At 37.9% G+C, this 27,135-nt stretch overlaps 1 protein-coding gene across 6 annotated transcripts; it reads right to left on the bottom strand.

Annotated features, from left to right (window-relative positions):
* Positions 1-1,462: 1,462 nt before the first annotated feature.
* On the bottom strand, positions 1,463-23,793 carry POD1 (POLLEN DEFECTIVE IN GUIDANCE-like protein). 6 transcript variants are annotated; one of them, XR_016053999.1, is made up of 11 exons: positions 22,950-23,793; positions 19,420-19,571; positions 9,238-9,341; positions 8,400-8,484; positions 8,221-8,294; positions 7,958-8,108; positions 7,123-7,290; positions 5,359-5,456; positions 5,085-5,207; positions 2,803-2,871; positions 1,463-2,123 (listed from the first exon to the last, which is right to left on the bottom strand). XR_016053999.1 is itself a non-coding variant. In XM_020662151.2 (11 exons), exons 1-11 carry the CDS (start codon positions 23,596-23,598, stop codon positions 1,917-1,919), a joined length of 1,884 nt encoding a protein of 627 aa, XP_020517810.1. In that variant the 5' UTR covers positions 23,599-23,792; the 3' UTR covers positions 1,463-1,916. The 6 variants fall into 6 exon arrangements, 2 of the variants coding, with proteins under 2 accessions (XP_020517810.1, XP_088720803.1); XR_016053997.1 differs by having other exon boundaries at positions 8,221-8,259; positions 8,400-8,488; positions 22,950-23,792; XR_016054000.1 differs by having other exon boundaries at positions 8,221-8,259; positions 22,950-23,792.
* Between the last annotated feature and the right edge of the window lie 3,342 nt (positions 23,794-27,135).

Here is a 27,135-nt window from a genome sequence, read left to right as displayed (position 1 = left end):
GTTCCAAGCCTACCACACATCACCTTGGCCCAAAGCAAGGAGACTGCTGTGGAAAGCTACAATTGCTGCCACGGCTTGGGTTCTTTGGATTGAAATCACATGATTTTTAGGGAGGAGAGGGCCACGGTCGAGCATCTGGCTGAGAAAGTAAGGAACCTCGTTGTTGTCTGCGCCACTAACCGTGACTTGTTTAAGACCTAGTACTAGACAGACGTCCACAGTAACCGGTTGAACCTTTTACATTTCGACCCTCTCAGCGTTATGAGGTCCTCCCTGTGGAAACCTCCGAAAAAAAAAACCCTTAAACTTAACTTTGACGGTTGCTCTATGGGGAATCTGAAACCCTCAGGTATAGGGGGCTATTGTGGGATGGAGCTGGGTTTGATGAGCGTCTCTAGAGCTATTGGAATAGCCAACTCGACTCTTGCCGAAGCTTCTGCGCTCTTGGAGGGCCTTCGCAAGTATGATTCCTCCTTAGGCCCTGACTTTATAGTCGAAGGTGATGCCGTAAACATTTTCTTGGTATCGAATCACGTGGCCTAGCTTGGCTGCGGTGCCTTGACGACATTTTCAAAAAAGAATTATTCATCACCAGAGACCTCTTAGTTACCTGGCAACACGTGTATAAAGAAGCTAATTTTGATACATATTAAGTTGGCCAAGGAGGGGCTTCTAGTTAATTTTCCCCCTCCCTGCCTCTTACCATATTCCTTGTAATTTTCTGTGCATCGATTGGACCCTCAGTGAGCTTATATTGGGGCTCCACAGTTCTTGTATGTTCTGTGTAGATTTTTGAAATACACTGAATTTTACCAAAAAAAAAAAATCCATTTGAGTCTCACCCATCTAGAACATGCACCTCTCTCTCTCTCCCTCTCTCTCGATCTCTCTCGATACGTCATTTATACATATTTGAACGCACAGACGGAGCAATGTTTAAATTTTTGCAAAATCCTATAGATGTCACATTCTTTATAGTCACAATCTTCATTATAGATGCGAAATCCTATAAATGTCACAACATTCGAAAAATTTTATCTTATACATTGTGCCCAATTAACGACACATTCTTTAACCACCCGATTCAAATCTAACGGTCAATGATGATTGTAACCTCCTTAAATCAAAAATAAATAGTATCGTACAAATACATAAAGACTCAATCTTTTACGTATCCAAAAATGATTGTATTGATTTTCTCATGTCAATCAAATTATAAATTCCCAAAACGCCAAAAAAAAAAAAACAGCCACCACAAATCAAAACAAGCTAGACAATGGTTCTCAGCAATTAATAAGACGAGAAAAAACTGAGGTTTGGGGCATGACTGGAAGAGGACTTGCTTAAACTCGGTAGTAGAATTCAAAGGATTTGGCAAGATACTTAGATACACTATTAAATACAATCAGTATTTGGAAAAAGGAATTGGAATCTCATATAAAGAAGCAATCTAGAAGAGATCTTCCTGCAAAAACTGCTGGAAATATTTTTATTAGAACTCCGGCATCCATAAACTTATAACAGGAGTTCTCATATTTTATCCATTTGACATTCAGCTCAAATATTCAAGACCTGCAGAATCCTGGGATCATGTTACGTACCACCAAAAATCTAAAAACGATTTCTCAACCATGTCTAAAACAAGGCCATGTCTTTCAAAACAAACACCAACTCTGGCACGAGGGGAGCACGAGACTCAACGCCCACAACATGTATACAGAGGACTGCCGAACTTAGGGGTCCATGTGAAATGGCCCATTTTCTATTCCCTCATTGATCAAGGTGAGGGGTGGTGTTTTCTGCAAAATTTGGAGGACCAGCCGGTAGAGGCACCATATATAGCATCAATCAAGGAAGAGAGTGTTCTCTCTAAATTTAGAGGTACCACCAAAATTGCCGCTATATCTTGTCATATATCAGTCGATGTGGAGATGGTGCTTTTTCTGCCGGCATCTGTTGACATACCATGCAGCATGCATGCGCAAGCCTAAGCCCACAAGAATCTTAAGCATGGCTAGCATGGCATAGGTCATGGAAGTGAGGACAGAAATCCAAAAGAGCCTCCAAGGTAGTGGCCCATAAGGAAGGTGAGCTGCATATATTGGAGTAAGAACTCTAATAACCTGGACCACAACCAAACAACAAATTACACCATCAGTTAATCGCATCTTTCTGGAAAGCGAAGCATGTGGTGATGCATATGATCATAGAAACGCTTTGATTGTACCATCAACATTTGACCAATGGACGGACAGGGTGTAGAGAGAGGGAGTCAGGCTCACCAAAACATGAAATGACCAAGTCGTAGCCTAAATTAGAATGGGACACACCAGAACATAAAATCATCCAGATCCTAGATCTACTCTCTCCATTACCGCCCATTGTATGGCAGTGATGTCACCAAACCAATTACCATAGGTTTCATGTTTTTTCAATTCTACCACAAGCGTTTCTAAGGTCATAAGATCATACCATACTTTCCCACCTTAAGAGGGGAAACCATGCAACAAAGGTTGCATCCACCACAGGATCCCACCAATGGACATCCTGGAGTAGGGCCATGGAGAGATTCACCCAGGTATGGTTAATCTCCCATCATCCATTGAGGGAACACAAAGTGGATGTAGCCCCAATTGTAGACCATGGTGGATTATGGTTTTATACTCTTCCTTCAAAAGATTACAGCTTAAGAAATAATTTTATCAAAATAAAGAGTTCATTAAAAAAAAAGGTAAAAACAAATAATTGGTTTTGGGAAATTATGTATGTTTAAACCATATGAGAGGATTTGAACAAACACACCACACATGCTGGAGCAAGTGGGACAAAAGTCAAGTTCTTCCGGCCTTCTTCAGAAGGGATATCCAGAGTCTGCATATATTCACCATTAAATAAGATATCTATCAACAAGCTCAATAAATCAAGAGTTAACAAGAGAGAGAATAACATGTATGCCAAGGTGAAAACCAAAGAATATTATGTAAGAGATTCCAGGCTATTGATGCGTATGTGTACGAGTTAGACATTTTGTGAAATATCTTTAACAATTTTCAGGACCAAAAGACTCAACAATTATGACCCGTGACGAAACAGATTATGGGCCAATCTCGATCAGCACAATCGATAAATTTAAAATAAGCAGCATTGATTATGTCAAAGACAATATGAGAACAACACAAAAAACAACTGAGTATAAGGGCAACAGAAACCATGGATCCAAATCTCAATGAATTTCTACAGTTGATTCTTCAAAGACAATTAAGTTTGAGCTCTTATTCTCCAGTCCACCACTAATGGTCAAGTGTCCTCGCATAAACCTCATCTAGCCCATACCCCATTTTCTACCCTCCAGAACCCTGTTGCAACCCCATCTGTAATCGCCGCACCCCGGCTATATGAAGCAAAATGCACCTAACTAAACAGGCCCCACCCCTCCCAACCACCCAACAGTCAGGGATGCCCATACCCATTGGCATCCACAAGCTCAGTACTTCAGAAATATTTTCACCCTGAACCACCAGAAGGGACTGCAAAATTCCTCAATGAACCATAATGCGACTAACTTGAGTATCTCCTTCCATATACTTGCTTCTCTCTCCTTGCCCTCTCTTGTTATCTTTCTTTGGAATTAGACATAAGTCATGATTCACAAGATATATAAAGTTGTCAATTGTAAAATATGGAAGAAATCATGGCAGTCAGAAAGTTTGTGGGTCATAAAAAATTGGAGATCCAATCTCCATTGTATATGAACCAAAAATGTGCAGGTGAAACTTACTCTCAAAGTAGAGGATACTCGATTCCAAGTTGGTGGAATCATGGTTCTGCTTACTCGGAACCATGATTTTTGGCATAGGGATCTCGATCCCATTAATTGGATGGAGTTCCCCGATTCCCCTTATCAAGGAATCCCCCATTAATCGAGATACCGTGTCCCGAAGCGCGGGATCGAGGTTCTGGAGCAAAAGTGACCCCCCCATAGAAGATCCCGGTAACTATGGTAGGGCATATACGAAGCCTACTTTTACAAGAATTTGGGGCACAATGTAGTGCCCGAAACAACTTAACAAATATCCCAGGTCTGCTTCTTGCCTCTTCTACTGAAGACAGGTTAATTCTTTGGAGGGCATCAATCCTTGTCTTGTTATGAAATGTATGGCTAGAATGTAACTGGAGGACTTTCAAAGGCAAGGTGAGAGCCATCCTAAATGTTAAGAGGACACAGAAATAGAAGTGGTTGAATGAATGAGACAGCTCAAAGGCTCAAAACTTGCACAACCTTGGACATCCTACTAAACTGGGACACTCTAGCCAGATCTCATGGGGCAATCACTACTAGATCCTCATGCTGGCTACCACTGAACTGGGCACCATGAAACTAAAATCTTGACGGGTGTTCACATGGCAACCCAGATAGGGCAGGTGTGGGAGGAGAGGGCTACCCAAGGTTCCTCAATCTTATCTTCCTCAGGGCCCATTGGCATTGCCACTTCATCTATGCCCAAGGCATGCATTCTCCACCTACAAGGCCTCAAGCTACTTGACATAAGTTGGGGCACCTCACTAGTCACTGATAAGGTATTTGAAAAACACTAACAATTGGGCCAATAGAGTCTCTATCTGTCCATGGAGACTGGACCAGTATATGTGCCACACTTAAACATCCCATTTCACCATACTTGGCGAGAGGCTAACAGCATTGCGGATGGCTTGGCTACACGGCTTTTCAAAACATCTCTATTGCTAAACCCACCCTGAGGATGAAGTCACCCACAATTCTTTCTATCCTATGGCTGTTTGATCATGTTTAGAGACTGAGCAGCCTCTTTTGGTTTCTGGAAGGCTTCTCTCAATATTGTACGGTATACAGTATATTCTATTTTTATGTGTAACACTTTAACAATGTATTTCATACAGTTACCTTCATTAAAAAGAAAGCCAATTAAGATTATCAAAATTGGTCTTAAAACAAAATGTGCTATCCTTTCCGCAAAAGCGTTCAGGGTAGAAAATGGTACCTAGGTAAAATTCTGACTCCTGTACCCAATTTATTCTTTTCCAGGTGCCAAAAATAAGGAGAATACCTGTTTGCATAGATCCTCCAGGAACTCCGAGTATGCTTCAGGTTTTACTTCATTGAACTTCGCAAGAAAAGAATGCTTGATAATATCAACAGCCACTTCGCTTGCACACACGAGGAAGGCATTCTGTATTTGTTTTAAAAAGACGTGTGTTAAACAAACATCCCATTATAAATAATATCAATGATTCACCAAAAAAAGCCTCGTTAATAATAGACATAGTTGATGAGAGAAACTAAGCCTTGTAATCAAGGAGTAGTAGAGGATAGGAGCTTACAGTTAGGAAACTATTGAACCATGGACCCTCTGCCTCCAAAATATTTTGAGCTAGTACAAAAATAATATATGCCATTATGTGGAACCTCTCCACGGTGTCTGCAATAATAAAAAGAAGCACAGTATACATAAGAATCACCACCTAAAACTGCAAATTTGTATAAGCCTGCACAGGTAGAAGTTATCCAAGAGTATGTAGAATAAACCAACAAACAGATTGAAAGAAAATATGACACCAGGACGTATGACTTTTTCATGTCCTACAAAATGGGCGGACAGTTGAAAGATAGCTGATTCTCCAACATGTGTAACTTCCAGGCACCAAATCCGCAGCTAGGGGATTGCTTACATGTGTACTCATATGTCCATGGTGTAATGACAAATAGAGCTCAACAAGCTATCCAAGTATCTAGAATACCAAAAATATGCATATGTCAAATGAAGCTTATTCTCCATGATCACATAAAAAAACAGAATTTTCAGAGAAAATTTTCTAACACTCTTTTTATTTTCCTGAAGAAAGGACTACTTTAAGAAGAAAGACATTGAGCACAAAGATCTCCACAAAAAGTTAGGTATAACATACTTGAGATTGACTCTACAAAAAGATGATTTTCAATTACCAAGCCACAAGCAATATCTCACATGTTGTCCATTGCTAAATCAAAAATAAATTTAGGGTGAATCATATATTCAAAGCAAGTTTTAAAGACTCCTATTGGACGAGATGCAAACAGCAAGGCTCCATTAATTAAGTTCATTTCACACTGACAATGTTGTTACAAGTAGCAGTAGATCAGGAAATTTTGTAAAATTTCTGCCATTGAACTCAGGAATTTCTCTCTTTTTTTTTTCTTTACGAATATATTACATTTTCACATTCAAAACGCATTTGGATGTCCAACCTAAGATTTGTGTATGCTTGTACACTAATACATCTGGCAGGGAGATAAAGTTTGGTCCTAAAACTTCTGAGATGGGCTCAATATCCTGAACTCACCATGATATTGATTTTAAGATCTAGAATTGGAAATTGTTAGCTGATTTAGGAAGGTTCTTTTCCTTATAGATAAGTCTATGAAAAAAGGTTGAAAGCAAATTAGGTCCGACATTCAATTAGAGGAAATTATATATCAATCTACAAAAATAAGAGGTCCAAGAGCAAAAAACAAACCAAATTTCTTCATATTGTTGGACTGAACACATTGATGAATTGAAATTCATTTCGAATTTAATTAAGTGACAATATTTACTGTTTTCAAGACATGCCCGTACGAGAACACAACTTGAAAAGTCAAGCCCATATGAGACGAGTCAACTCCATTAGTATGATCCAAGTTGGTAGAATGAGGAAGGTGAAGTGATGATTCAAAAAATTTAATAGAAATGCTTTCAATTTCATCTGAACCAGGGTCACAGAATACATTTATTATTACCTATACATATATCATGACTAAAAATTACACTTGGCAAAAATTATATATGACTTGGATGTACATAGAGGTTAACAAACTCAAGCAACAGCTGTAGTGGACTCAACATTGAGGCTAAAGTCAGCAAGTTAATGATGCTATGCTAAGGAGGTATAACATATGAAAAATTGAAAAGCATCCCAATTGCCAGGATCTATGAATTACCAAGGAAATAGCTCTGCAAGCAGGCCAAATAAAGAATATAGGGATAGTTGTCATGCCCATAACTTTTTGACAACCACAAAAATAATAACAATGTGCACCACCCATAATTACAGAAACTGGCTTCTCACCATAATATACCAACTTGTGGAGATTTTCCTTGCTGGCACGTTTGAAAACATTGCTCTTAATCTCAGCAAAGTTATTAGACACTAGTAGGGCAAGCAATGCATTGTTATGGGCTATAATGCAGGTGGATAATGTGATTGCCTGAGCTAACAAGACAAATGAATGCACAAGTAGGTCTAGTTCAGGAAAACAAGAATATAAAGATAGTAAGATACTAAGTATACGCCAAGAAAATTTCATTCATTTTGAAAGTATATAACTGTTATTAAAGGTCAACAAGTTCAAAAAAGTAAGAAAATTTCACTCATGTTTAAAGTATATTAAAGGTCAACAAGTTCAAAAGAGCCAAACAACCCCCACCCAAGCTCTTCATCTCTATCACACTCCTAGTTAATCAGAAAGCCCTGAAAAGATTTATGAAGCAAGTGCAGATGCAACTCATTGAAAATAATCAAATATATAAAAAGAAGTCTATAGGTGAAGCAGATCAATCGTTCAAGTGCCAGGCTACTTGGTTGAACCATGAATATCTGAAAAACATGTCAACACGATAAACTTTGATTCTAAGGTAGTTTGGGAATATTGGTGAAACCCTGTGTTTGACACTTTCAGAATTTTAAAGTTAATAATTCCACAGGAATTTAGCAGAACATTGGTTCAGTGCAAAAACTCTCGGAAGCCAAAAGATATAAAGTTAACACTCCATGATGGACTGACAATTTAGAGATATAAAAGGGCTCATATTGATGCTTCTGGGAATTTATTGTCAATGAAATTTGCCCAATGAATAGAACAAATATTACCAAAATTTAAAGGAAAAAATATTAGCAAGGATATTAAACGCAATAACAGCGATTGATTGGTCGAGAATGAATCTCAATAGCTCGAATGTCATGTTTTCTGGTGAACAACTTGCGACTCCCTCTGCTGAGCTAAACAGAACTTGCACAGCATCCGCACCGAAAGATTGACAGAGTTTATCAAATATCTGGCATGAACAAACATTAAACCCGATTCCATAGTTTGGTCAGGCACTAATATCAAGAAAAAAGATCCTTACTGCAAAAACATACAGAATCAGCATCAAGTTCGTTTCTTACCTCTAACACATTATAAACCACATAAAGTTTAAGTGTACCCTGTCCACGGATAATATGATAAATGAGACTGATATCTGAAGCACAAAAGGGGAGTGGAAAAGTAGCTTAATAAAGGAAATAGTTAAACAGCAGTCAAAAAGAAAACATAATAAAATTCCAAAGGACTCTTTAGAGTAAACCTGTTGCCTGTAAAAGGGTTACTCCACAAACTAGAACGACAAAACAGCCAAAATCAGACAATTCCGCTGCACGAGGTCTCTGGAACTGCCTGCCACAATCGTTGTCAGATCATTTTACAATTTTGTGACTTGTGAATCATCACTACCATGGAAATATCATGTGATTTTATGACTTCACTGCCATGGGGAAAGCATAAAGAAGAATATATTATCACACAGTGCTCCTGAACGCCAACTTCATATAGAATACACCGGCTTATACAAGCATGCATCCATGATCCGTCCACACATACATACCTACATACTTACAGACGTGTGCCTCCACAAACACGTTACAACATTTATGTACATGTGCATGCATGTACATCTGAGAAAGGGAGAGAGAGAGAGAGAGCAAAAACATGTATCTGTACTCTTTTAAGTTCTCAACCAACTTCAGATAGGACATACATCAGAATAGTAACTGATCAAAAGTTGCTCCAAATGACTCAGTATATCATCAAAGAAGCTTCAGACAAATGCAGGGTGATGCTATAGTATGGTGCAATAAAACTTTGGCATATTTTATAAAGGGTTCTAATAACCAGCACTCAGAGATGTCCTCATAAATGTGATTACTTTTCTTTAAGATTATTACAACCTTAAACCATATCACTGTCACTAATAGTTATGCAGAAAATTGGAAAAATATTAAGTTAGCTGAGTCCTAATTCACAGCAAACATGCAAAAACACACATGATTCCACGGTTTCCAACAAAACATAGAGAATGAGATTCAACCAGAGAGAAACCATTCAAAGAAAGAGGGAAGATCCAACCAGTGAGAATGAGATTTCACCTGATATTCAAAAACCTCCAAAAGGTCATTAGAATTCTAGCTGGCATTATAGTCAACAGTGAAAGAAATGAATCCACACAAACAAAGAAGCCAACATCTATCAGCTGCCACAAATTTCACAATATCAGTGTAATAATCTAGGAAGTTATACAATGATAAACCAATTTTCATGTGCAAAACAAGACAGAATAAACTACCATATGTTACATGCATACATGCCCTTTAGCCGTTAATGGAAACAAGAATTACCTAGAATATGCATGAGAAATGCAGCAGCAATAAATTCAATTATTTGCACTTCCAATAGATCAAATGAGTAAAACTCCGACTATTTTAAATTAGAATACTTTGTAGTGGTACCTGAGCAATAACCTATGGTAATTGGCAAAGACGCTAGTAATTGGCAAAGACAGTTTAAAACCAGCATCACTTTGTGGAAGGGGAAATCTCTCAAATGTTCACAGTTCCAGCCTCAACTGCAAGAAAGTTGAAGAGACTTCAGATGGATAAAGACCAGAATTAGGTACCAAGAGAAGTATTTGGAAGGGTGGAAGTTCTAGAAGCACACAGCATGTGGGAGCTATGACAAATTTTAATTACCATCATCCAGATAATAATTGTTGGAGTGCTATTTACTTCCAGATTATGCATGGGTATGAGGAGAATATTTCATACTTTAGGAATGATCTATCAGTTCGGGTGAGGTTCCTGAGATCGAGATCCATGATGGAGTGGACTATAACTTTAGAGAGGTAGCTCTCAAGTTTGAACTGTCCTGGACGGAAAATCAAAGTATCCATCACTTGATTTGAACTGGGTGGGCTTCTCTCGAGGGCAGGGAGGGCTGCTTTCAGTTATTTAGGAAATTTCAATTGTTGAACGGCAAACTTGAGTCCTGGGTTTGATCCCTTCATGGAAACTTCCATGAGAGAAACCTGATCATGCACTATATTAGTGAGCTAGAGCTGCTAGACATCCTCGAAGACAGCAGGGACTACTCTGATGAGGAGAGGGCTAGTAGGGTTAGCTTGAATATGCCTTCCCAAACAAGAAGAAATCCACAAGTACCATAGGTCAGGGATGAAGTGGCCGAAGGAGTGAAATACTAGGTTCTTTCGTAAAATTGCTAATTCCTGAAGAACAGACAAAACTATTCCAAATCAGAGCCGAGAACTCTATTTAGGAAGAACCTGCTGTCATTCATAGGGCCATGGTTGCGGGAACCTAGGGGGTAAGGCCACGGTCCTACCTTAGGAACTCGATCCTGTGATTCCTCTAAAGGATCATAGAGGGAGCTGGGTTTAAAGAAATTGGGATCTCATTCCCTATAAAATGGATCTTGGTCTATGTGCTCCTCTTTAGTATTATAGATTAAATTCTTTAGAATATATTAAACTATGTGCATATCACACATCAAGGTATATTAGAATTATGGCATTAAAAAACTATAGTTTAATATCGTAGTGAGCCAATTTATGAGTTATAACATTATTGAACCGTATTATTAAAGTAAAGTTTGCAGTATTATAACTATAGCATTCATAGTAAGCTAAAGTGTCTGATAATTGATCAATTAGGCATTGGCTTGATCCTAATTTTATCATATATACTATTAATTGATCTTGTTCCATATATAGTTGAACTTAAATCCCCCCAAGTCAAAACCTTGACCCCAGTGACATGGGATCTCGCTCCCAGGTATCCTAGGCTATAGCCCAACTTGTTGAATGTATGGATGTCGATCCTAAGCCCAGGGCGCTTCCACCCTATGGCGGTTCAGCATTTCCCAAATTGATCCCGCTCCTAGAACCTGCTCTTGCCTCCAACAACTATGGATAGGATCATTATAAGGTACTTCAAGAAGCTATATTCAGCCTCCGACCATGTCAGCCCTTTATAGCTAACCTTCCACTTTGCTCCCTCCCATCTGATCAAGCCTCCTGGCTAGAAAGGCCTTTCTTACAAACTGAAATACTCCAAGCATTGTACCATTTGGTTGATTTCTTAGAAAATGAAATCCTCCTTGCTAGAAAGGCCGTTTTACCTAGGGGCGCCTTGCTCCACCTAGTGCCACCTTCTCAAAAAATGCCACTCTCTTCTTTCCTCTTTTTTTTTCTTTGCTATGATTATTTTTCAAACTCTTTTGTACATTAACATGCTGCAGAAATAGATATTATATTGGAAAAAATAGATATAGCAATGACCGCCGTCTACATTCAGGCCATTGTTATCACATGTCATGTTATCTAGAAAGAGAAAAAAAAAGTATGAAGTTAGTGACTTCTAGAAAGACAAAAAAGGTGTCATTTCATCTGAGAGAAACAGAGCATTTGTCATGTTATATAGAGAGAGAAAAAGACCACGGAGTAAATACCTTTTGGAGATAGGAAACTGTCATGAAGTTCACTGCTTCTCTTTCTCAATATTAAAAAAAAAAAGACAGCTTCTTCTTCTCTCTCTTTCTTTTTTTCTTTCCGAGTGTCATCTAGAGAGAAAGAGAGCATGGAGTTCGAGGTCCACAGCTTGCTTCTCTCTTTCGCAACATTAAATGATTCTCACTCTCGTCATTAAAAAAGTTACTCATTTTTTCCTGAGGTCAACATCTCTTTCTCAAAATTATATGCTTTTCTTTCTCAACTTTAAAAAAGCTCCTTATCTATTTCTTTTTCGTCTTTTCCTCATGTTATCTTGTGAGAGAAAAAGCATGGAGTTTGTAGTGCTTGATTTAACCCCCTCCCCACCCCAAAAAAATAAATCGGCCTAGCCGTCTCGGAGGCTGAATTGCAATTTCGAACATTGCAGCAGGTAATGAAAGATACTATTTCTCCCTCTTAGGGGCGTTTGTTTAATATCGCCAGATTGTGGATGGTGGTCTTATAGCTCACAGGTGTCCACTATCGGCACCTTGCCAAGATCCTGGTCTAGTCCTTAAATTGGAAGGGGAAAAACCATAAGACCAGTCCTAGACAAAGTGCTATATTTGATGGGCTTCAGTGGCAGATACAGAGCTTGGACAAAGGAAGGTTGAAGGACCATTCGATTCATTAAGGGGCATAGATCTAGGCCTATTTGTTCGGTCAATCACCAAAGGGGTGGGGGCGGCTTTGGACGTGACGAGACCTCCCGGCCTCGATTCTTTTGCATAGTCTGTGGGCCGGCCGCAGGCAGCAAAGCTGCGGGGCATAGCGGCGCCCTCGCCTGGTGCCATTCCTGGACCTAGCAGCAGACGGGCGGGCCGGGCCTGAATTCAGACCGGACTAGACTCTTCCTTGTTTGAGCAGCTCCCACGCACACAAACCGGAAGATATTAGTTGTCCAGGACTATACAAGTACCTAGAGATCTTCGTGGGACCGGGGAGCAAAGGCTGTGTGTCCTCTTCGACATTCTCAGTTTTGTTAAATGGGTCTCGTAAAGGTTTCTTCCCAGCAACTAGGGGTCTTCGCTAATGGGATCCATTATCCCCCTTCTTGTTTGCACATGGGCTGAAGTATTCAGGACTTCCATTTCCAAGTTCTATGCTAGTGACTCCCTTAAAGTCTTTAAGACCCCTCAAAGGGGTCCCTCCATCACGCAACTTCAATATGCAAACGGCACATTGATTTTCTACAACATAAAATAAGAACAAGTGGATAAACTTGTTATTCTTGAGATTTTTTTTGAGGTCTTTGTGGGCTTTAAGATAAACATGGACAAAATCAAACATTATGGAGTGTCTGTTGGCCTTAAGATGACCCAACAATTGGCTAGAAGGATAGAGTGTGTATTGATAGCATCCCTAGCAACTATCTTGGTCTCCCCTTATACATTGGGAAGAATCATAAGGCTTTGGGGGATAATGTAGTGGAACAATTCGAGCAACATTTTGTTGCCAGGAAATATGGGTTTTTGTCACTTGGAGGGAGAAAAACTGTTCTTAAAGCAACGCTCTATAATATCTCACTCTATCAAATATATCCATCTTTGGAATGCCTGCTATATGATTAAGAGGCTTGAACATGAGGAATTTCCCTTGGCCAAGGACTAGTGGATCTCATAAGTTCCAGTTGGTTAAATGGGAGATGGCTTACAGGCCCAAAGCTAAGGGTGCATTGCAGATAAGAACTCTACAACTGTGCAATCACTCTTCAGGGAAATGGTTATGACATTATGCAAGTCGAGATGGACACCTTATTGCAACAAGTGATTTTCCATAAATATGGCATGGATGAATCAAACTCCGCCATGGATGATCCAAAGCTGGTCATGTCGGTCCCAAGCCTGGAAAAAGGAGGAGGGTTGTGTTAGGTTGGCAGCCAGCATAAAATCTTTGCGATGTCAATTTCATGAATCCTGAACCAATGGCCCGGTTGCGGTGATAAGTTGGCAAGAGGTCCCATGCCATTTTGGATGAGTGCGGGTAAAGAAGCTATTCCAAGAGAATTGGATTTGTCTAGCTACATAAAGTGTACGAACTCTAATAGGTAAGAGTGTGCAGATAATGGATACAATGAGATAAAGGAGAGTTAACATAGCTTGCCTACAGGAAACCAAGTGAAAAGGGGCAATTAAGTGATATAAACTTCTAATATATAGGAAAGAATAATAATAGAAATACTAGATGAAGATTTAAAGGATATAATAGATGTTGAGCGGCTAGGTGATAGCTCTTACTAATTAAACTTGTGTTAGGGGAGGAGCCAATTAATGTAATTAATGCTTACGTGCCACATGTAGGATTTGAGGTTAGAATTAAAAGACAATTTTGAGAGGACATGGATGGACTAGTTCAAGGAATAACAAATGTAAATGGCCGTGTAAGAAAAGATAGCAAAGGATATGAAAGATTGCATGGATAGATTTGGGGAACAAAATGAAATAAAGTGGTATTATTCTTAACTTTGCTATGGCTTACAACCTAGCAATAGCAAACACCTACTTTAAAAGAAAAAGAAAAAAAAGATGAACATTTAATAACTTACAAAAGTGCAACATATAAAACCAGATAAACTTCTGTCTAGTTAAGAAGGCAGATCGACCATCATGTAAAAACTATAACGTCATCTACGAGAGAGGTTGGTCACGAAACATACACGCATGGTTATGGATGTTTGCATGAAGAGATGGACAAGGAGGACTGACATTAATAAGTGTCCAAGGACTAGGTCTTGAATTTAAAAGGGTGAAATAGCCTTATTTTAGGAATAAATTGATAACAGAAGGAAAATCGAATTCTAATGACAAAGATAATGTTATGTAGAATGAGACGGCTGATTGTATTAAGAAAGTGGCAAAAGAAGTTTTAGGAGAATCTAGAGGGAAAAGACATTCAGATAAGGAAACTTGGTGGTGGAGTAATGAGGTTCAAAAGGCTATTAGCGAAAAATGATCATGTTACAAAGCTTGGCAATGGAATATAAATGATCAAAACTTAGAAAAAAAAATGCCAAGAAGAACACTACTAAAATAATAGTAAAGATAAACCTAAGGTATATGATGATCTATACAATAAACTGGGGAAAAGAGCAGGTGCAAAGATGTCTTCAAATTAGCAAAAATGGAAGAGAGAAAATGTAGCGGTCTAGATCATGTTAAATGCATTGAGGGTGAGGATCAAAGGGTCTTGGTGAAGGATGATGAGGTCAATGGAAGGTGGAGAATTTATTTTCAAATATTGCTAATGATGACCACCAAGGGAGCACAACGTTATGAGGAATCTTTGACATAAATGACGTAACAGGTCATAGATACATTCGTAGGATCATGATTTCTAAAATGAATAATGCTTTCAAAAAGATGAAGATAGGAAAAGCTTTAGGACCAAATGGTATCCCACAGAGGCTTGGAAGTGCCTAAGAGAGATATGCATATCTTAGTTGACCAAAATCGTTCAACAAGATTTTGAGAATAAAGAAAATGCCAGACAAATGCAGAAAAATACTAAGGTATCCATTTACAAAAACAAAGGAGACACAGAATTGTGGAAACTATCGAGGGATCACACTATGAAGCTATGGGAAAGAGTGATTGAGCAACTACTATGACATAAAACGAGTGCATCAGAAAATCACTCGGTTTTATGCCAGTGAGGTTAACAATTGAGGCTAATTTCCTATTTAGGCAATTGATTCATAAGTTTAAGGAGAAGAGAAAAGACCTTCACATGGTCTTTATTGATTAAGAGAAAGAATACGATAGGTACCTAAAAAGTTAATTTGGTGGGAGTTGGAAAAGGAGTCTCCAGAGGATATATTGACATGGTGAGAAATATGTACGAGGGAGCGGGAGCACTAACTAGTGTAAGGACAACTAGCGGAGAGACAAGTAAGTTTTCAGTGACAGTAGGCCTACATTATGGCTCAACGTTGAGTCCTTATCTCTTTATTTTGGTTATGGATGGGTTAACTAGGCATCTACAGGATGAGGAATCATAGTGCATGTTGTTTGCGGATGACATAGCTTTAACTGAAGCGACTAGAGATGCTTTAACTTTGGAGTTCGCGCTAGAATCTAAAGGTTTTAAAATTAGCCAAACTAAGACAAAATAATATCTAATGCAAGTTCAGTGATAATAGGATCATAAATGAGAATCCTATTATTTTTTATATTATTTTTGATATCTCGGATCAATAATCCATGAGAATGAAGAGATTGAGGAAAACGTACATAGAATTAGAGCTAGGTGGACGAAGTGGAGATGTGCTTCCAGAGTCTTATATGATTGTCGCATGCTAATGAAACTGAGGGGCAAATTCTACAAAACGGTTGTACGATCAGTCATACTTTATGGGACGGAATGTTGGGACGTCAAGAAATAATATATTCATAGAATGAGAAGTTGAGAAAAAGATGCCAAAATGGATGAGTGGAAAAACAAGAAAAAAGAGAATTCGGAACGAATACATCAAAGGGAACTGAGAGGTAGCTCCAATAGGCAATAAAATGAGGGAAAGTAGACTTAAGTGGTCTATCCATGTGCAACATTGACCTCAACAAGCACTAGTTAGGCGAGGTAATTTAGTTCAAGAAGAAGGCTCTAAAAGGGCAAGGGGAAGGCCCAAAAGGACATGGATAGAATGGAAGTAGTGAGAAGAGATATGGTGTCGTAAGATCTGACTAAAATATGGTCCTTGTTAGTTGGGATAAGCCACATGATGATGATAGGCCAATGGTGGAACAAGATTCATGTAGCCAACCCCAAATAGTTGGGATAAGCCAAATGATGATATGATGATTGCACAGATGAATTAAATACCTGCCGAAGTGGAGAACAAATGGTTTGGCCTCTAGGGCTTGGAGGGGAATAAGCTTGTCTTATGCGAATTTTATCCCATTCATTCGATTCAAGGCCAAGAAAGGTAATAGAGTCCGCTTTTTGAAGCACTTATGGGTCGGTAATAGTACACAGCAGTTAGCCTAACCAAGATTCTTTGTAGTTTCAAACGCGCTGAGGCTTCAGTGGCACAATCCTTCAAGATCATAGCTGCGTAAAGAATGTGGACTCCCAATTTCAGGAAAGACCTCACCGAGCAAAATACCAAGGAAAGTTCCACCTTCCTCCCTAGCTCAGGGGGTAGATAGAAAACCTTTCAACTTTTCAACCCCTGCCCTTTTAGGGGTTATTCTAAGTTGACTCTTTCTTCTGAGTGTTATGCAGTGGAAACCAGAATGCCTCAACTTTGACTCTTGCTCGCAAATCTTGGGTCTTTTATAACCCCTTAAAAATCCACGCATTCTCCTAGATTGCGGTGAACAACAGACCACTTACTCAGAAGCAGCTGCAGCAGAAGGGTCTCCCTTTAACTAGCCAATTTGCTTTATATAAGAGGCAAGGAGAAACCATGTGCACTTTTTACTTAACTGCCCCATTTCAGTGGGTGGCCTTCCTTTTGAGGGTTATAATCCTTGCAATTATTTGGGAGCTTTGGTGGCAATGCAACAAGAAGATTTTTAATGTAGAGTCTAAGATCCAAGTGATTGAGGTCTTTATCTGGGCACAGCAACATAAGCTTTCCAAGGTTGGTAACGGTCGGATTTTGAGCTACGATGGTCTCAAACACTTCTTTCCAGGGTCTTTAAACATCTAGATCCAACTTATGGCAGCCTCCAACTTCAGGGCCAAACAATTTAACTTTGATAGTTGTTCCTTAGGCCATATAGGGCCTCTGGGCATTGGTGGGGTGTTTAGAAAGAGCCAATCCCATATGCTCTCTTTCACGAGTTCCATAGGCACTGCTAACTCCACCATGGCAGAGGCCTCTGCCCTTCTTCATGGTTTAAAGCCATACAGGCCTGAATGGGGGCACCCCTCCTTATGGAAGGGGATTCAAAGACTGTTATATCCCGGTCCCCGTGCCCTTGACTACTCGAAAACCTCGTTGATTAAATATTTATAACTAGCTTGCTGATGGTCACCTTTAAGTATGGATTGAGGGAAAGAAACTCACTTGTTGATTCCCTAGCTAAAGAGGGGCCTACCGCCCACAATTTTGTATCTAACAATACTTAACCACGTCCTGTAGTGGAGTCTCATTTTTGGCCCTTATTGGTATCTCTGAGGATTTTCCTTTTGCTTTTGATTCCCATTTGTACACTTCCACCTCATTTTATTTCGGGGCCAAAGTTTTGTATGTTTCTAGTATCTATCAATACAGTCACCTTTACTAAAAAGGACTTAGAGAGAATACGGCATCTCCACATGAGTTGTGATTTGTAGTTTATGATATCTGATGTTTAGGAGCTGGAGGAGTTTCAAATCCTTCTTGCTTCATTAGAGCAAGATAGCCAGAGAGGAAAAGAATGAACCATTGTTTCCGGGCAAGAGAGACACCACCCACTTCACATGGGTCCTTGAACATATCCATTCCTCTCAAAAGTTGAAGGGTTTCAAAAAAGAGGGATGCAAGTAAATGTAGCCTTTTAGATGATACAAAAAAAGAGAAAAACAAAACCTTTCTAGAGTGACAGTCCTACCTACATTAGCATCTAGAATAGGATCCTTAAAGACGATCACCTCCACTGCCATTACTAACAAGATGAAAGTTAGGAAGTATCGTGCATCAGGAAGGAGGACAGATACATCTTTATTACTTGAAAATCAACCTTACAGGTCTCAAATTCTGTCTTACCATAAGGTAATAACTGTAGCAGCATGGTATTGTGAGGAGCTGATTGTTGTTGGGCTTGCCCATCATGTGGACAAACAGCAAGGATATGTATGAGGCTCAAGGCATTCAAGGACATGTTCTGTCACAGGATGCAAAATCACGAACATCATGGAGCACAAAACTAGGCATTATTTGAAGGAAAAATAATTGGTAAGACTCAGCCAAAAAAATTGTCCAGTCCCCTCATTTCTCCATATTTTTGGATGATTGAGGATACAAAAATATGAAAATCCATCTAAGTGACCCCAAAGACCAAGATTCGTTTAAAAAAAAAAAAAACTTAAGAGCCCCAAAATGCTCCAGTTTTAATGCCATCTCAATATGCAGTCTGGACACTCTATTTCAATAGACCCTAGATAAGTCAGTTACTCACCATTTTAGGAGCTCTAATTCTAGGGTTGAAATGGATAACCAGGGGTTTAGAATGGTCTCCAGGTCCCCAATCCAATAAAAAAGATGGGGCCGGATGGTCAGGAAGGGAGTACTTATGGTGTTGGCATGAGGCAGTAGCCTCATGCTCACATTAACCTTATCGGAATAATAAATGAAGATGGGAGCACCACCATTAGGAGAGGAACAAGCATTGGCAGGTCTGTGACAAGGTTAAAGCAAGTTGAATAATGGATCATGGTAGAAATATATTGCATAAGCATGCACAAATGCATCTGTAGAACAAAAATCTTGAGATCCTGTCACCGCCAAGGTAATCTCTTCATATAGATTTCAACCCCAGTTTATGTTTTGTGACAGGACCCTAATATGGCCATTGTTTTACACATTATAACTCATAGGCCATTGTCTTCTTATGACACATTCTACCTCCAAAGAGGAAACATTTTAGAATTTTCTACTTATACCTATTACCCATAAAGGAAATAAGCAGTGATTAATATCACAAAACAATAAACTATGTTAATATAACAAAATAATAAACTACGTAATGCAAAAACACTACAACTCATGGATACAGTCCATACCATGACTTACTAGATGGCTTAATGAATTTAAAATCTCTCGCAAGAAAGAGAAAACAATTACCAATTCACATCTCCATGGAACATGGAACATTGTATTGTAGACCCTTCGCCTCTTTTTTTCATTTGCGACTGATGTTGTGCTCCGTAAAGAATTGCCGCCATATATTTCTCCCATAAAATATTGTAATGGATAATTATCCACTGGTAAAGGATCTGCATAAAAACCCACTAGAAATAAGCTACTTGATAATTTTTTATCAGTTCAAGTTCTTTAGAGGTCATACATGAGATTCAAAAGAAACATATAACAGACTCAAATATTTTTTCTAAGAGCATGGAAGTAAATATAAAGTGTGACACCACTTTAAAAAATATATATTAACTGTGTCTCAATAGCAGATTGAGAGTTCAACAAGTTGGAATGTAAGGAACACTACTCCTGACAGTTAGAATACATACTACACATCAATGCATAAAGTAATGCATCACACATAGTTTCAAATAATGTTAAATGAAGTGGTTCTTAGTGGGGCTTAATATCTATGTTGAAGTTTCCCTTGTGCTTAATTTTAAGAATGCAATTGTTTGATCTTGCATTATAGTTTCATTCAGCTTGTTCTTAATGGAGCCTCTTGTTCATCAACCAGTCAAACGACCTAGGCCCCAGAGTTTAAGGTGTAAGTAGATCACTGTGCACTGAAAAAATATTTATACATAAATTCATGCTTCTGCAATGAAAGGATGCCGTACCCATAGAGGGAGACTTTCATGTCATCAAATGGGGACAGGCTTGCCCCTATAAGCTGTGTGGAGGAAGAAAGAACATTTCACAAAATTAAAGGCAACTCTCACTCACTCACTGGGAGAAAGAAGCTGATGCTTTCACAAGAGGAGTTTCCAGACATAATTAATTTTAAAAGAGCTCTAGTGTTTCTTCTTAGAATTCAATGGAAGACTTATGGGACGTAGTGTACATAACTCGATTTCATATAGAAAAGATAGATACTTACTTGTACGTCAATTTTGGAAATCAATGAAATTCAGTAACTAATTAAAACCAAAGGGTCCTGTGTATAGTTATCAGGTATTACTACAGGTACTGGGATGGGACCAGGTACCTATGAGAGGGTCAAAAACTTTTTGGGTATATTACTTCTTTTTTTTTTTTTTGGTATGGCTTTTATAACAGATGGTACAAGTTTATATTTAATTGCTACATGTATATGGGGACATTCTTAGAACAAATACGTTATGATTTATTGGTACTCATGGCCAAGTAAAAATACATTGGCGGTTAATTTTCAAAAGCATGTCGTGGATGTCAAAATTAAAAATTATATAAATATCTACAAGTAATGCATATATTCTCCTTCCCTCCCTCCCTCCCTCCCTTATTTGTCATCTTTATACCCTCTTATATGATTATTTGTCACAAAAATGATTTGTTCAAAGGAGGTAGCATGAGCCCCTTCTTTGGAGAAGGTTTTGGGTTCAAATCCCATAGTTGGCTCATTTCTATTTAGGAACTTTCCTAAAAATACTTGATGACTTTCTAATATTATTGGTATGAATTTTGGTAACAATTCATCCAAGTTACATGAGTAATTGGTAGACATTTATTATAGATATCGGTATGCGTTACTTGTATATTGGTATGATTCCCTCAAAAGTAACAAAAAATGTTTCGTACCATTATCGAGGACAAACACACATGTTGCACAGGACGTCCTACATAAAAAGAGAACATTGATAAATAAGGTCCTTTCAAATATCCAATAATCCAATAATATCATGACACATCATCATCGTCCGTCATTGGAACCCATAGAAATATTGTATTTGGACAGCATTTTCTCTCCCCAGTTCCATGCTATCTCTGCATATCCTAGGAAATTTGGGCCCTTGGGGAGAATTCAACACTTGCTCATGGTGCGAGCATGAATGTCCCAAAGCTAGGTAAAGGCACCAATGCTATCAAAATCGAACCGCCACCAAACCAAAGAGGTGTATGGCCCAATCAAAATTGGCTTATTGCCATTCAAACCAGTTGGATTGAACTTTAACATAGCAATTAAAAAAATAGGATTAATAGTATATAAATATGAAATAAATTACCAAAACCTTGCCCAACTTTGTTACGCCAATCTAACTAGTCAAAGCCAATACGTCCGACCTGTCACACATTGGTTTTGACTGTTTTTCTAAACCTGAATTTTGCTTTGGAGCAGATTGAGTAAGGCATGGGTCAACTGTGCGACTAGTCAGACAACTAGTCATCTAGTCTTAGTAATTATGCTAGGCACCAAACATAGGGATCAGGTCAGAACCAAACCAAACGTGACGGTAGGCATGTAGCAATTCGAAGAATGGAAGGAGATATTGACAGTGAAGGATGGGATCGCTCCAAGGCACAGAAGATTATATAAATTAAAGGAAACTCTCTCTCCTCAGTACATGTCCATGAGCTAAATAAATAGCAAGAGCAATGTGGATTGACAAAAGATGAAAATAGAACAACACCATAAAAGCTTCCCAATTGGGTGCAGCAAGCTAACCAGTTGATTTAGCAAACAAGAGACACAGTATGTATGAATAGAATAAGTTTTGGTCAGGGGCTGCCTAAGACCATGTGGTAGGCAAGTGGTGTGTTTTCTAACCTGCACTTTGATAAATTAGGATTGTATGAGTTCTGTTTGTAGTTGTTTTTTAATTTCCTTTACTTTCACGAAATTATTTGCCTGTAAATGAGCAAGGATTTTCAACATCAACAAAGGGGCAAAAAATGTGAGCGACAAAAATGCAGTTTATTGGTGGCCATCAACACAACGAAGCAGGCCAAAGGAGTAATAGTGTACAAGTGCTTAATTGATGTGGAAGTGTTTAAACACCTTGTTTGTTAATCAACTCCTTGCCTTTGCATGAGAAGGAAACATTCTATAAATTCACTTTGTCTGTATTTCAAATAGCCACCTAATCTCGCAAATAAAGGCTAATCATCACATATCAGCCAATTAGATTTGGCAAATCAGCTGAATCAGCTGAAGAGACCTACTAAATCAGCAACACCAGATATGATCAATTCTGCAAAAGTACATAAATTCAGCAATTCCCAGCACAATTGAGTGAACTCTTGTGCTCCATGACATGATTTTTGTTAATAATAACAGTCTTGCTTGTGTCATTTTCCCTTTTGGTCACACAAAAACTTCTTTCATTTTAGAGTTGATGTCGATTCATTGCACCAATTACTCTGAGTATAAATACAATATGAAGTTCCAATAATTTCTTGGACTATATAACCATTCAACCATCAGAACTTGACATTCTAATATTCTCCGAGATTCATTAACACCAAATGAAGTTTACCAATCAGACAAGCTGTCAGGTTCTATGGTTAGAATCCTTGGGACCACAAATCAATTAAAACTAGGGTTCTCCATTAGATCTCCTCTTATATTCAAGAACTAAGGCAGCTAAATATGAATAAGTGAGCAGGAGCCTATGGCAAATGAACCAGTAATACATAGAAAATGGTTACATGCTGGTGAGAGTAAAGTATCAGAAAAAAATATTGGTTCAAGTTGAACTCACGAGACAAATCATTGGCCGTTAGGCTTTTCCAGTCCAGAGAAGGGACGGTTTCCAATGGACGTTTTGCTTCCTCTTCTAGTTCTGACTCTTCATCCGTCTTTGCAGGCCCACTCATCTCTGGAACCTGCTCTAGAACACTCCCATTAACTGGTCTCTGCCTCAATTCTATAGTAGAAACACCAGTTACCGACAATTTCTGAAAGTTTTGATCAACACATTCATAAACAGTCTCACTATTTGCAAAATCCTCTGATTCTTTAGAAACACTAGATGATATCCCGTTAATTCTAAATTCCACTTCCAAGCCATTCATATCAGCGCCATTTTCATGGCATGAATGTTTCAAAGTATGTAACTCTCGATTTCTGTTTATTTCTCGGTCAGCACATTCCCCATTTGCAAAATCCCTGGGATCAACAGTTGGATGAAGATCGTTTCTGACCAAACCCGGATCAGAAGCATTGGGTTTCTTCTTCTTCGACCTTCTCTTGCGCCGATGCTGCTTGGTCGAAGAAATTAGGTCACTGTCCACCATGTTTTCTCTCACTGCATCTGAAAACGAACGAGACAATGAGCTTTCTTCATCACCAGAGTTCTCATAGGCCAGAAGATCAAAGGAAAGCTTTCTCCCTCCAGATCTCATTTCCATAGATGAAAATCAACTGCAAAATCCCAACCCTAGAAACAGCAAAGCCCCAAAGTAAAGCACCTCGAAGTGGAGAAAACACTAAAATACGAATGGAGAGGGGAAAATCTCCATTATTTTGCAGGAAAAACCAGGGTTTAGAGAGAGATTTAAAGGGAAAGTAGAAATCTGGAATTCGATAGTGACAGAGCGTCTACGTAGAGCGAGGTTAAAAACTTAAAAATAAAGCGAGAAAAAGCCACGTGGCGCGCAGAGGATGCTCGAAGCGCATCGTTGCAAAGTGGTGGGCCCTGTACGTGACCCGTTTGGGGACCATGCATGGCTCTTGGGTCGCGCGGAGCCTAAATAAATACCAAAAACCCTTGGAAAATTGTTTCATGCGGGCTGGGCCGCATTTCTACATATGCGGTCCAGAAGTGTAAAGCACCGGATCTAAATTTATTATTTATAAAATTATTATTTTAACTTTTAAAATTTATTGATTTTTTCATATTCACGATCTCCATGTTAGGGGTTACATGTCCTTAAAAATTAAGTCCAAAAATTCATCTAAAAAATCCTCTTAAGAAACACTGTATTTCTACATGTACGGGCTTGGCATGCATAGTAACCGCATCCAAAATTTCTTGCTTTCCAAATTCCATTGAGAGAAAGATATGGAAATAACAAAGAATCAAATAATTGGGTATTTAAACTTATCAGAAATTGGATGTGATAACAAGGAAAAGTACAGCATTTGTCTATTCTAGCCTTTTTCAAATAAGGAAATATTTTATATAAGGTTTACACCATAAAAAGTAGGAATAAAGTGCACCTCTAAAATCCTTTCGAAAATTGTTGTTTTGATGTTGAAAAGACGTTTACCATCTGGACATTGGGACGTATAGATACAGAGGAAAAAATAGATTTAAAATTTTAAAAATAATACATTTTACAACACATTATCTGGACCATATATTTTCAAAAAAATTAGTCATTTTTAGATCTGCCTGAATTGAATTATTTATAGAATATACAATTTTATAATTACAGATAAAAACAGATGTTTTTATATTTTGATAAATTTCCCCAATAAATAATAATAATAATAAAGTGAGTTGATAATTTAGGGTTGAGTTCATATAACACGATGCATCACAAACAACATAGACCTAAATTTTATTCTTTGAACAACGGAAAATTTAGATACAGTGGATAGGCAGAGATAAATCCTTGCTTCCCTTCAACAGTCACTGACAGACTCGGATGATCCGTTCATCGCAACCTTACATATTTGCATTTGACGACATACAAGTGCACCACACAATATACTTTTTCCATGTACATGTTTGATTAATTTTTACTTTTTTTTTTTTTTTTGTATCCTCCTAAGTCATTAAAAAATCCTAAATGTTTGAGATACCCAACAAAATGGTTAAAGGCATGTGTTGGCGTATAAGGAAAAGTATGTATTGCCTACCAAGTTAAAATGAAAGATGCATATTGTAATCAGTATATATAAAAAGGGTCGGTACAATATCTCGATATGATATAGGCGTATGTGATTTAATTTTATTATTATTATTTGCATTTGTTTATATAAGACAAGCTTGTATATTTATATTGACTAATGGACACTCACTTACTCCCATAGGCAAAGCACTTGTTTAAAGTAGTATTTAAAAATGGTCCGACTTGGAATAAAAAAGAAAAAACAACATTTTCTTGAACATGTAGTCCGGAGTCCGAACTGTCCAAAAAATGGATGGCTCACTAAGGGACACGATTTTTACTAGCAACTTCAGGATGTGAAGATTTGCCATCAAGATGAGCAGGGAACATCTCCAATTTGTGAGGCAAAAAGCTCCGCAAGTAAGTTTTCGTAGAAATTCATGCAAATATCCATTATATTTTGTGGAATTTAAAAATCTTTCACAATATTTCGTTCTTTACACTCAACACTCACGTCCCTTTTTTTAGAGCATGCTTTTTATTTCAATCTTATTTTATTTTTATGATTTCATTTAAGCAAGAATTTTGGTTGTCCATACTTCTAAAAAAAGTGTATTCTTTTATACCAAAAAAATATGTGCGAATATTTTGCTAATTTTATTTTTTATTTGGTTAATTTTATATTTTGATAGTACATGGTGGTGAGAAATATGAATATACCATTAGTAAAACAACATTTTTCAATTGATTTTTTAGGTACATATTTAATTCTACATTTTAAGGTTGCAACCTTATATAAACTTTTTTCTTTTTAATAAAAGAGCTCTCCACGATATATTTTTAAAGAGTTTTTATTTATTGAGATTTTAGTTTGAGTCCACCTGTTATCCTCGGCTTAGGGTTTTCTAGAAGGGAAGATGTTCGATTCCCCTCTTTCAATTAAAAAAACGAAGGAATTTTAACAAATGCCCATGAGTTGCATTATTTAAGATTTCACATATCTGTTACTATACCAACTCATGATCATGTATCTTTTCATGGGTATATTGAAACACAATCAAACAACATGGGAAAAATATTAAATAATTCATATCTCATGAATATTTTGATAAATTTCCCAATAAGCAAACTATGATATGGCTATTATTTTCGTTTCTCTCTAAACTCCTTATGTTCCAGTATTCTCTTTCTAACCTCTTTCCCTTTCCCCTATCTCTCTCTTACCTCCCTTTCGCCTTTGGAATCTAAAAGCAAATAGATCCAAGGGGAGAAGGAGGGGGAAGAGATGAAAATCATATTTGGAAACTCAATTATTGTCTGAAAAAAAAGAAAGAAAGCATAAACTTTTTCAATTTCAAGGGAGAAGAAAGCACAAACCCTCTAGAGTGTTTTGAACAATTCTCAACCAATTTCGAAAGAGGATAAGAGATGAAAGAGATCTAATCCTAGCCTAAGATGGGACCACTTTAGAAAAAAATGATCAAACTCTTTCAAATCAACACAAATCATTGTTATTTCTCTTGAAATACGAGTAAATTATGTGCTTCAACAAACCTGAACAAGAAAGTAATTGCATGCATAATTTTACTTTCTTGGTAGCCTGCAAGAGGAGAATCCCTTAAAATATTGCAATATCAGGACTATGAAACTCTTGCAAGTGAAAAAAAGAGGAAAAAGTGTATATAAGTGCAAGGCTTAAACAATCAAATTAAGGTGCACTTAAAAATTTTCACTATAAGAGATTGTTTTGATACTCAAATTCATCATCTCGAGCTCAAGATGCATGGACATGAGAAAAAAATGGATTTCAAGTTTTGAAAATAGTGCATCTTGTAATGCATTTTCGGACATTCCATTTTCAGGGTTTTCAAGTTTTCATAGATCTTCTCGTTCTACACTATTTTTGAAGCTTTAAATTTAATAATTAAAGATGAAAATATATTTTAAGGCTATCACAAAGATTTCCAATATTGAAACCATATTTCTCGATACTATTTGAAGGGGCGTTTTACTTTGATTGTTTAGAATTTTGGCTCTATACAAAACCGTACCCTTCTGATATAAATTTCCCAATAAGCAAGCTATGATCGGGCTATTATTTTTGCTTCT

Source organism: Amborella trichopoda, chromosome 4 (assembly GCF_054954075.1).
Source record: "Amborella trichopoda isolate Santa Cruz 75 chromosome 4, AtrichopodaSantaCruz75HAP2 v2.0, whole genome shotgun sequence".
NCBI lineage: Eukaryota > Viridiplantae > Streptophyta > Magnoliopsida > Amborellales > Amborellaceae > Amborella > Amborella trichopoda.
The sequence above is the reverse complement of the archived record's forward strand: the minus strand, read 5'-3'. Positions and strand labels throughout refer to the sequence as shown.